Genomic DNA, 12,431 nt, shown 5'->3' with positions numbered 1-12,431 from the left:
CGCACTCCCCTTTTTTGTTGTCCCCTCAAAAAAAGCCTATATTCAAAAATTTATTGGAATTTTATTTTAACTTGGATGATATAATTTTTATTAAAAATAATACTAAATTTTATATAAATTTATCATGAAATTATTTTATTAAAAAATAACAAAATTTTTCAAATAAATTAGCTTAATTCATTCTATTAATATGTTTTTTTTTTCTTTCTAAACAACAATGTAGAAATAAAATCTAAAACATAATTATCAATCATGTTTAAAGCTATGTAGAGTTTAATTTTAAAAAATCAAATCGAAATTGACTGTTCGGAATAGAAAAGTTTTGTTTAGATAAATTATAATTTAGTTTTTAATTTTATATTTTTAAGAACAAAATTTTTGATTTAAATCCATTCAAATTGAGTAAACTAATATATAAAAAATTAATAATGTTATGAATAAAAAATTTTGAAAATGATAGAAAGAATATTTTATTAACAATAAAAGATATTTTTTAAAAAATAAATAAAATAGTTAATTGTAATTAGTGTTATAAAAAGATTATTGAAATGATTATTCATTTAATAAGCGCTGTGTTGATTAATTACAAATGAGGAAACATGTATCAATTAAAATTTAAATGAAAATAGGAAAGACATGAATGTCAGCCAGCCAGCTCTTTGATGTTTGTATTTAGTGACATCTCGTTTGAGTTCGGACAAAAGCTGTGATGTCGATGTGCTTCTCTTTCTAATAAGGATATATCAAATTGTCAATTATTTAATATGCTTATATACATGTATGTATGTATGTATGTATATATATATATATATATATATACATAAACATATATTGGTAATTCTTTTTAGCCGAAAAAGGAAATCAATATGATAAATCAAAACATGAGAATTTTAAGGATATTGAAGAGTGGCTAAAAAGAAGGTTCTCAAAACAAATAAGAATTTAACAAGTATTATCAATGCTTTCCTAATTAAGGGCTGAATAATTTTATTGCCAATTAAAATTTATTCACATTAAATGAGTTTTTTACATAAAATATTAAAATACTAAATATATATTTTTAACATTTAAAATAAAAAAATTAATATATAAATAATATATTTAAAAATTAATTTTCTTTTTTTAGCAAATTCTAATCCACTTAGGTCCAAGACCGGATTGAATCAAAACTTTTTGATTTAGTCCCTTCTGGATAAATTATATCAGTTCAATCATTGGTTTAAGAAATTTTTTCTATTCAATTTTTGGTCGATCTGATTTTCAGATCAATGTTCATGCTTACCTTCTAACGCGGGAGGGTATAAAAAGGATCGAATCAACTACTTAAATTTACTCAACGTATGCAATACCGAAACTATAACCGTTAGAATAACTTCTCCCTCTAATTGAATTTACAATCTTAAAAGGAAAGTAAAAACAAAGACTCAAAAAAATAAATAAGAAAATGACAAACATCACAGACTTACCGACAAGTTGATTCTCGCTTTTTGGCTCAATAGGACTTCTGAAGACTCCTGCTTCCCGAAAAACTTAAGAAGAAAAGCTGAAGCTCACAAGAATTCTCTCAAATTTATTCTCAAAAGATTTTGTTTACATCATAGAACAAATGTCTATTTATACCATTTTTCGGATAATTTAGACGAGTAAAAAATTTTGAGATAATTAATAAAATAATAACCTAAATAAAATCATATCTTAATCTATGATAATTATATAATAAAAATAATTATTCTATCCTAAATAAATTAATTAAATAATCCTAAAGGATATAATTACAGTAAAATATTAATTAAAATAAACTTATATTTATCTAATATAAAATCCATTTTAAACATACGTAGAAATTAATTTTAAAACATGGATAATTTAAAAAGAGGGTCCCAAGCTTTTTAAAAATATTTTAAAATAATAAAATAAGTAAATATTAAATAATTTAAAAAGGAAAAAAGGGTGCCGGCCAGTTTGGGCTACCTGGATGGGCTCAGCCAGGCCAGTCTGTGTGGGTTGCGCGGGAGAAGGCCCACGAGAGTCGCAGACTGGGATTGGGCTGTTTGGGCCATCCACGGACCCGTCCGCATGGTTGGTTCCGCGTGGGCATAGAGGGCCACGTGCGTAGGTGCTCCCGGGTGCTTGTGCGTGCGGTTCATGCGGGCACGCGTGCGTGTTCGTGGGCCGCGCGGGCTGGGCCACATATCTGACACATATTTGGGCCTCATTGCTTGTGTGAGGGTCTTTAGGACTCTACATCGAAAAAGTTGCTTGTCTCCGATTTTTCTACAGGACATAAAGTCACCTTGGCTGTTTTTCCACGGAATCGAGGAACACCGGCAGAGGTGTGGGCTAAGTATCCCATACATGCATAGCAACACATGTGTGCCTTACGGGAACCCAACCCAAACTACATTTGGGCTTTCTTTTTGGGGTGAGATTCTCGGACCGAGCCATTCCTTCTCGGTAAAGCTCGTTACCCTTTGGGTTTTTGACATCTTATGGTGTCATTTCTTCCGTGGCCGGGAAGTCTATTTGTTGGATTTAGTCTTACTATTTAATACTTGGTCTGGAATAGAGTAACTTAGAGTATTACTACCCTGTAATTATTTTCTCTCGTTTCCTAGAAGTTCATCTACACTTGCTATAACAGCCCCGAAATTTAAATGAAGATGTATGTATTAAAAATCTTAAATGCGGAAGCGTAATAAAAATTTTGATTAACATTCGTTACACAATAACAAAAAACATACTCAAAACATAAAAGAATAAGCTAATTAAAAGAGATACTCAAAATAAAAATTATAAATAGAGCTATAAAGTCCTTAGGCGTCTAACTCGCCGTCTTCCTGCGGAACGGGCTCGGGAACTACGTCTTCCTGATCTGAAATGGTTAAGTAAGGAATGAGCTACACTAGCCCAGTAAAGACATTACACTATCTCACTGCCACAGAAGTAAAGGTCGGTAGAAAATAAAAATGACCAATGGAGCATAATTTATAACAAACTCATTTATTAACATTAAAACCTTTACTGTCCACTTACCTCGGTGAGATTCATAAAAATAACCTATGAAAACAATAACATGATAATCATCATAAAATCATATACACTTTGTAACAGAACACATGTCCTACTTTTTCACTTCAATAATCAGACAATAAATTTCCTCTTCTACCAGCCTACTAGTATCCATGGGGATCCGTAGGGGGTTCCCCCTACACGTGAACCATTAACATTAATAACCTGATTCCAGGGTCGTCCCCATACCCCGTCCAGTATGGGCACCAAAATCATAAACCTCAATACCCCGTCCGGTATGAGGGTGAAACGGGCCATCCCCATACCCCGTCCAGTATAGGTGCCAAAACATATAAGGTCTCCATACCCCGTCCGGTATGAGAGACCACGTTCTAGGTAGGGTTCCCTACGGACCCGGTCCGTCCACGATCTCCCAAGATATCTAGTCAGACTGTCCATATTATCCACTTATCAATTCACATAACCTTTTTGTCATTTTCTTTGGTCTCAATCATCCAATCATACACAAACATGTAAACCAGTAATTGACACCAAACAAGATAACACAGTATCGGGTTCACCATAATACAAACCATAATAAAAAAAACCACGATTCATGCATAAGAGACCATAAAATAATTACATCAAATATCATACTGTATTTAATACTGAAAAATAGATCAACCAACAACTGACCAATAATGTACCAGATTCGGGCTCCATTAGCAACCTTAATCAATTATACATCTATAAAGTCTCAAAATACCGTTTAATTATTTATTAAGCTTTAATACCGTGATAGGAGGTAGGGTGAGAGATCCTTACTTGTTTCGGGGTTTGAAATCCACTCTACAGTGCGCCTACGGGCTGTCCCTAATTTTCTTGAATTTTTTTTTCTGGAAAACTAAAACGTACTACCGGTACCTGCACGTGTCCCAAAAAATTCCAAATCAGACCTAGGGCCCCTTTCGGCCAATATCGGAATTCCGGCACGGCGGCGGCGACCCGCCTCGTGGTGGCCGTTTTTGACCGAATTCGGCCAAACTTGCATTGATTCCTGTGATAAAACAACCCTAGGGCCCTCGGTGGGCCAAAAAATCATGAAAAACCGAGACTTACTGGAGGCGGTACTCTCGGGTGCAGCGGCTTCTCCGGCGTGAGTCGCGTTTTGATATTTTGCTCCAGTCAACCTGTAGAGAAAAGAACGGTGATCACAGTGGTATAAAAATTGCATCGAACGGAGATCGGGAAGGGGCTCATCGGAGGCAGAAACAGAGGGAAGTCGCGACGGTGCCGCTGGACTTCAGCGGGGTTTTCCGGCCAATTGGCCGGTGGTTTTGCTCCGGTTTGGCCATAGGCGGATTCAGCATCGAAAAATGAGCCGGGGGAGAAAATTGACCTCGATTGGTGGTCGGAAAATTCTCCGGTGCGGCGGCGGCCGGCTCTTTCGGCGTCTGGTTCTTTTACTCCAGCGAGGCACTGACGGCTAGGGTTTTGTGGTCGGGTGTGAGTGATGTTATTTATACCATTCGCCTTTTAATCTCAACCGTCCATCAAGATTAAATCTGAACCGTCCGATTACGATTTATTTGGGATTAAATCTGGACCGTCCATCGCGATGCGATCTGGACTGTCCATGCCTGATTGAATCTGGACCGTCCGTACGTGTGAGATCTGGACCGTCCGTGCACGCGGGAACGGATCTGGACTGTCCGATCGCGAGCACGCAGATCGCCCACGTGGCCCGTCCTGTGTCAGCGTTTCCTTGCCATGCGGCGTGTCCTGGTTGGTCGGGGCTACTTACCGGGCTGCTGACGTGGCACAACTTTTTCAAATTACGTTTTGACCTCCGGTTTCTGATTTTTTTTTTCAAAAATACCCCTAGAATCCAAATTTTCACCATTTTTTTCCAAAATCAATTTCAATTAAATCCAAAAAATAATTTTACCCTATTTTATCATTATTATTATTTTTATTTTCATTAAATTAAATTAAATTAAATTAAATTCAATTGAATTAAAATCTTATAAATTAAATATATAAAAAAATTAAACTAAAATTCAAATACAAAAATAAAAATAATAAAAATAATAATTTGGGTATTACACTTGCCCACTTTTTGCACTCATCTAGTTTAGGTGTGTTATCAGTGGGTATCGTGTCATCCCCCCTTTTTGAGAGGATTCATCCTTGAATCTGTAAAGATTATAAATATTTCATCTAAAGTCAATAAGAACTGAAGATTTACTAAACATTCGACCGGATGCTCGGGTCGTTCTTGAATGAAGAGGCAACTTTGGTCCAGATCTGGATTGTGGTCCTTCTTCGCCTGTCTCTTAGTGAATTCCTCGTATGATTTTTTTAATTTTTACCTGATCCTCATAAGCGTCCCTTCTTGGCAAAGGTGTTTAAACATAGGTGCAGTTACCAATTCGGATAAAGTACTGATTCTTTTTGTCGGCATAGTTGACATCACGGTCATATTGCTATGGCCTTCCTAGCAACAGGTGTCCTGTTTGCATGGGAACTACATCGCACAATATCTCATTCGTGTAGTCACCAATAGAGAATGAGACACATATCTGCTGGGTGATGTCAATCTTTTTGTTATCATCCAATCAGTGCAATTTGTAGAGAATAAGGTGTTGTTTGCACGTCAACCTACTCGATCCACCAGCAAGGTACTGGCAATGTTAGCATAACTACCTCCGTCAACTATCACACTACAGACTTTTCCGTTAACCAAGCACCTAAAGTGAAAAATAGTCTTCCTTTAACTGTTGCCTTTAGGCTTAACCTGTATGTTTAGTGCTTGTTGAGCTACAAATACATCTTCCTGTACTGGTCGAGCTATACTCTCTGCATCCACTAATGATAGATCTTCCTATTCATCATTGTTTTCGTGGTCATTGACGATATCTCCATCATCTCAGATAATCATGACATGCTGATTAAGACATTGGGATGCAATATGCCCCAATCCTAAAGACTTGAAACATTTAACAGTGCTTTGCCAAATGGTTGGTGCCTTAAAATTAACTGTTAGATTGTCAGGGGGTTATTTACCCTTACTGTCGTCCACTTTCTTATTTTCATCTTTTCGAGTATATCTTTGGTATCCCTAGAGAACATTACTAGCATAAACTTGATTAGGTCCTCTACTATTCAATTGCCTTTCAATCTTGGTGGCCTTCTGCACCATCACGTCCAAGTCGACATAGTTTTGGAGTTTAAGGATGTTGGCGATATTCTTGGTTAGACCCTCAAAAAATCGAGCCATTGTGGCCTCCGGCCGCTGGTCAACTCAGGCGTTAATCGTGGTTTTTTCCATTTCCTTATAATATTCTTTCGTCGACTTAGAACCTTAGGTTAGGTGTTGCAATCTTAGTTCATATTCTTGTCTAAATGAGCTAGCATAAATTGCTTCCTCATGATGGATCTCACTTTTCGTCATGTGGTGATATGTAAGTCTTCATCTCGTTCCTAGAGAAGAGCTAATTGATCTCACCATACTGAAGCATAATCGATAAACTCAAGGGTGGCTAACTTGAGCTGTTTCTCTTCACTGCAGTTGCAATAACTGAAAATATGATCGACCTTCTATTTCCACTCGAGGTAGACTTCGGGGTCATTCTTCCCTTGAAAGGCTTATATCTAGAACTTGAAGTCATGAAGGTCTCCGTCTGCCTTTTTGCAACGGCCTCCCTGTTTGTCATTAACATTGTCGCCACACGATCTTGTCTCGTCACAAACTATTTGGTGTCTGGTGCGATTGCGATGTTTGCCTTGCTCCTGGTGATCCATATAGGCGGCCATGTTTCCCAATCAAACATTTAACTGGACGAACATGTCCATAATTCTCTTTTCTAAGGTGACTAGTTTGCTGTTGGCGCTTTGGTGAGATATTGCGAAGTTCCAACAAAGATAAGAGTTAGTAAAAACAATATCTTTCCCTCACATTCGCTTGTGTTTACCTCGCAATCCCTCGATTGACAACTTCGTCTATCAAGTTGAGTGTTCGTTATTAGAATCACTTAAATCAGGTTTGCACATTAGTTCTTATGACACAACAGGGAGCCCTAAAGGATTCTAATTTCTATAGAAGCTTAGAAATAAGCACAAAGAAAAAGGAATGGTGTTCTTTGCGCGTTAAGCAACTAATAACCATTAGTCGCATAATTATGTAACAAAATAATTGTGAAATAAAGAACGAGATATAGATCACAAAGAATGACAAGTTATATTGATGCGTAAGGATCCGACCAATCCCGATGGATAGAATCAGTAGGTGTATCTTCCTATACTAACCCAAATTTGTCGACTACGCTCTACGATTGGTTAAGTTTCTTTATGCAACATTGATGCATATTACATAAATGCAATTCGAAAATTAAATGTAAATAGTGTGCGGAATGAAAATAAAAGTTTTCACTCACATCAGTTAGGCAATGTACTTTGTCTTTGATTTCTCAAAGGATTTCCGTTCACCAATTAGGTGGTTATTCTGCTTTTGTGATACAAAATACAAATAATGTGCCAATTGCCTTATGAGGTGCAATTTAAATATTTTTTGGTATTTTTGGTATATAATTTTTTTTGACTAACAATATAAACTACTTGAATTGAACGGATAGATATGAATTCAAGTAGGATGCAATATGAACAAATAAAAAATTAATGTGAATTGTTAATAAACAAAATATTAAAGCAAATAAAGATAGATTTAAGTTTCTAGAAGCCAAAACTCTAATACCATATGATGTGGAAGGATTTGAGGAGGATCGAATTAACTCTTAAAACTCACTCATCGTATGCAATACCAAAATTATAAACACTAGAATAACCCCTCCCTTTAATTGAATCTACAATTCTAAAAGGAAAGCAAAAACAAAGATTTGGAAAAAAAAACAAGGAAAGAAAAAAAACCATGTACTTATCAACAAGCTGATCCCTGTTCCTTAGCTCAACAAGACTTCTAAGACTCCTGCTTCCTGAAGAACTTGAAGCTATTTTTAGCAAAAATACTAAAAAGAAGAAAAGTCGAAGCTCTCAAGAATTTTATTAAATTTATTCTCAAAAGTTTATGTTTACATCCTAGAGACAAATGTCTATTTATAACCTTTTTCGAACAATCTAAATGAGTATAAAATCTTGAGACGATTAATAAAATAATAACTTAAATAAAAAATATAGGATAATTACAAAATAAAAATAATTATTCTATTCTAATTAAATTAATTAAATAATCTTAAATGATAGAATTATAATAAAATATTAATTAAAATAAACTCATATTTATCTCATGTGAAATTCATTTTAAACACATGTGAAAATTAATTTTAAAATATAGGTAATTTGAAAAGTGGGTCCTAAGCCTTTTTAAAAAATTTTAAAATAATAAAATAAGTAAATATTAAATAATTTAAAAAGGGAAAAAGGAGGTCAACCGGTCTGTGCGGGTTGCGTGGGAGAAGGCTCGCGAGAGTCGTGGGTTAGGCTTGGGCCGTCCGTCGGCCTATCCGCATGGGATGTGTGTGCGCGGTTGGTTTCGTACGAGCTTAGAGGGTCGCGTGCATGAGCACTCCCAGGCGCTCGTGTGCGCAGTCCGTGTGGGCATGCATGCGTGTTCGTGGGCCATGCGGGCTAGGCTGCATATCCAACACACGTGGGGGCCTCCTTGCTTGTGTGAGGGCCTTTAGGTCTTTGCGCCAAGAAAGTTGCCAGTCTTCGATTTTCCTGCAAGGTATAAGGTCGCCTTGGCTGCTTCTCTACGGAATCGAGGAACACTGGTGGAAATGTGGGTCAACTATCCCGCATGTGCATTGCAACACGTGTACCCTTTGGGTACCCAAACCCAAACTACATTTGGGCTTTTTTCTTGGGATGGGATTCTTAGACCGAACTGTTCCTTTGCGGTAAGACCCATTATCCTTTGGGTTTTTAGCACCTTTTGGTGTCATTTCTTCCTAGTCCAAGAGCTCTGTTTGTTAGATTTGACCTCACTATTTGATATTTTGGTCGTGAATAGAGTAACTTAGAGAATTACTATTCTATAATTGTTTTCTCTCGTTTTCCGAAAGTTCATCTACATTTGCTTGCTTCTTCTACTACTCTGATTTAAGTGTGTTGTCAGCGGGTATCGCGTCACCTTATATCACAATACCTATAAGAGCAATTTGGTTTTTTCCTTAATTCATAAATGAAAACCATAATTTTACTTATTCCGCATAAATGAGTTTAGAAATTCTCCTTATTTGTAATTAATGTGGTTTAAAATAGATGGAAAAAAAAGGGTTATAAATTTAAAATAAATTTAAAACGTGTATGCATTTAAAGATGTACTTGCACTTTACTTCCTCGCACTGTCCTATCCTTTATATAATTAATAAAATTTTATTTTTATTTTTAATTATACTTAAATTAATCAAATTTTGATTAATAAATATTTAATATTTTACAATTATAATATTATTTTATATTTTTATTGAATAAATTATGTTTGGAATTTATTTTAAATGTCATTTTTGTTTTAACCAGAACTTACATTTTTAATTTTAACTTATATAAATATTTTAAGAGATTAAAAAAAAAAAAAAAAGATAAATGAGGCGGGTGGTGGTAGAAAATTTTACCTGCTGGATAGGTAACAAATTAAAAATTTTATTAACAGAGCGATTGGTGGGTAAGTAAATTTTTTAAATAGACATATCCACCCATGCCCATTTTTTTACCTAAGCTGGGGACCAAATTTTCTTGTCCAAGCATCCTACGTTTCTTAAGCTTGCTTTCAAAGACAGTTAATCATGATGATCAGATACATATACATATACATATATATATATATATAGTTAGGAGGGGAAAAGTTAATTAAAGTTAATTTAAATTTTCAAAGGAATCTACCATATGGATTATTTTAACTTGTTGAAATTATCTTAATTAATCACCCACTTTATATAAGCTGTGTATATGAACAACTACTGAATAAATATTCTGGCCCTCCAAAAACAAAGAGAACTTATTAATTAGTAAACATTAACAAGCCATGAAACTGTTTTTGGGTTGGACTGAAGCATATACATTATATATATATATATATATATATATACAAGCCTGCCAAAAGGAGGGAAAGAATAAACTCAAGTCCTCCTTAGATGAAAGATCAAGTTATTCTAAAAAACAAATGAACAATTAGAAGAAAGTTCTTTGTCAGTTGATCACTTTCCTTAACTTTCTGCTGGCTCAGACAGCAGTGAAAGGCTCTTGTTGAGAAAAGCCTAGCTTGCTGAAGGGTATTCTCAAAGCTTGGCATATAACATAATGACATATGTACATGTATATATATACCAAATAATATAGTTGGTTACATATATTAATGCTAAAGGGTATTCTCAAAGTTCTGAAGGACCAATAAATTTCTGCAAGAAGCTAAATTAATTATTTATTCCTTTACTTCCCCCTAAAGATATTCTTGCTTAAACAAACAAATCATACTAATTCCATTCACATCATTATTCAGTACATATATATAACTATATATATATATATATATATATATTTCCACCAAAGACCCAATCACATGCACTCTTTCAGTCTTTTTTAGATTTAACAGAAACCATGAACAATAATATTAATTTTCGATATTTCAAATCCATGTTCTTCCCCATCAGCCTCCTTGTCATGATTTCATCTCATATGTCAAAAGCTTCTGTTGTCTCCACCGGAGATTTCAATACGGATTTCTTCATCACATGGTCTCCTAGTCATGTGAATACTTCTGCTGACGGCAAATCAAGAAGCTTGATGCTCGACCAACAATCTGGTATACCTCATAATTTTTACATATTAATTATATATATCTATATATACATCAAATATAAGTTAATCAATGCATTTGTTTCTTCCTAATTATCTGATTAATAACTTGTAGGAGCTGGTTTTGCTTCAAACCAGATGTTCTTATTCGGGCAGATTGACATGCAAATTAAGCTAGTTCCTGGTCATTCTGCAGGAACTGTCGTGGCTTATTATGTAAGTGATAGTAAACTTTTCTTCTTAATTTTTACACATTGATCAAATTACATGAACATGGATATATATTCACTGATGTTATATATATATATATATGTATGTGGAATTCAGTTGACATCAGACCAGCCCAATCGAGATGAGATAGACTTTGAATTCCTGGGAAATGTGAGTGGCCAGCCATACATCCTTCAGACCAATGTTTTTGCCGATGGGTTTGATAACCGTGAAGAAAGGATTTATCTTTGGTTTGATCCAACCAAGGACTTCCATACTTATTCTATACTCTGGAACCTTCACCAGATTGTGTAAGTCAATCTTACATGTACGCATATACAATTAACTATTACATTGGTGCAACCAAGTTAGACTTTTGTTGTTTTCTTTCCCCAATTTGAGCTTGTGAGTTTGAATCAGTCTCGTCGTTAGATAATTATGTTGTGATTGATGTATATGAGTAAGTTAATTGAAAACTATACATTCGTGTAGATTCATGGTAGATACGATACCTATAAGAGTATACAGAAATCATGCGGACAAGGGAGCTGGATATCCGAGGTGGCAGCCAATGAGCATAAAGATCAGCCTATGGAACGGAGACAGCTGGGCGACACGCGGTGGACACGACAAAATTGATTGGTCCAAGGGACCTTTTATTGCTTCATTCAGAAACTACAAGATAGATGGGTGTGTGTGGGAAGGAAATCCAAGGTTCTGCAGAGGAGGAAGCAATAGGAATTGGTGGAATAAAGAAAGGTTCAGCAGCCTTACAAGGATACAGAAGAGATGGTTTAAATGGGTTAGAAGGTATCATATGATATATGATTATTGCCAAGATAATAAAAGATTCCAAGACAAACTACCCACAGAGTGTTCTCTTCCCAAGTATTAAAGAAAATTATTTGTCTTATTATATATATATATATATATAATCTTTTTAGTTATTAACCAGTATTTGTATGCATGGGATGTATAAATATTCCAGTGGGTAATTCTTGTTTTATATATATATATATATATAGATAAAAGAATATCGTAACCACCTTTTGTTTTAAATCTAATCACATCTTTTTACATTTATATTATAGAATTTTATTTTTATAACTGATAATATTTATCTGTCAGTGTTAAATAACTTAAAATTTTAATTTAAATTAAAACTTATTACATAATAGTTAAAGTAAAAAAAAAAAAAAAAAAATTAAATTTATTCTAAAAAATTATACTGATTTCATATCCATTGTAGAAAATCCACAATTAAATTAAGATTGATTCCAACATATTCTTTATTAGAGACAGTGGAAAATATTCACTACGTATTTAAGTACAAGATAATTTTATTTTGATGCATATATATTTTTAAATATAAATTAATTATGACTCAACATAATATAACT

At 34.5% G+C, this 12,431-nt stretch overlaps 1 protein-coding gene across 1 annotated transcript; it reads left to right on the top strand.

Annotated features, from left to right (window-relative positions):
* The first annotated feature begins 10,412 nt into the window (after nucleotides 1–10,412).
* Nucleotides 10,413–11,978, top strand: XTH10 (xyloglucan endotransglucosylase/hydrolase 10). Its single transcript, XM_022056222.2, has 4 exons — nucleotides 10,413–10,828; nucleotides 10,937–11,037; nucleotides 11,149–11,342; nucleotides 11,524–11,978. The coding sequence occupies exons 1-4, from the start codon at nucleotides 10,624–10,626 to the stop codon at nucleotides 11,924–11,926; spliced, it is 903 nt and encodes a 300-aa protein (XP_021911914.1). The 5' UTR covers nucleotides 10,413–10,623; the 3' UTR covers nucleotides 11,927–11,978.
* The last annotated feature ends 453 nt before the right edge of the window (nucleotides 11,979–12,431 follow it).

The sequence above is a fragment of the Carica papaya genome, chromosome 6 (assembly GCF_054855325.1).
Source record: "Carica papaya isolate Zhongbai chromosome 6, ASM5485532v1, whole genome shotgun sequence".
Lineage (NCBI taxonomy): Eukaryota > Viridiplantae > Streptophyta > Magnoliopsida > Brassicales > Caricaceae > Carica > Carica papaya.
Note: the sequence above shows the minus strand (reverse complement) of the source record. Positions and strands in the feature narration are given on the sequence as shown.

Bases quoted from the DNA above. Each gene is read 5' to 3' on its own strand.
- XTH10 (XM_022056222.2), top strand. From the start codon at position 10,624: ATGAACAATAATATTAATTTTCGATATTTCAAATCCATGTTCTTCCCC. The intron at 10,829-10,936 runs GTATACCTCATA...AATAACTTGTAG, and splicing joins GATGCTCGACCAACAATCTG to GAGCTGGTTTTGCTTCAAAC. The intron at 11,343-11,523 runs GTAAGTCAATCT...ACATTCGTGTAG, and splicing joins TGGAACCTTCACCAGATTGT to ATTCATGGTAGATACGATAC.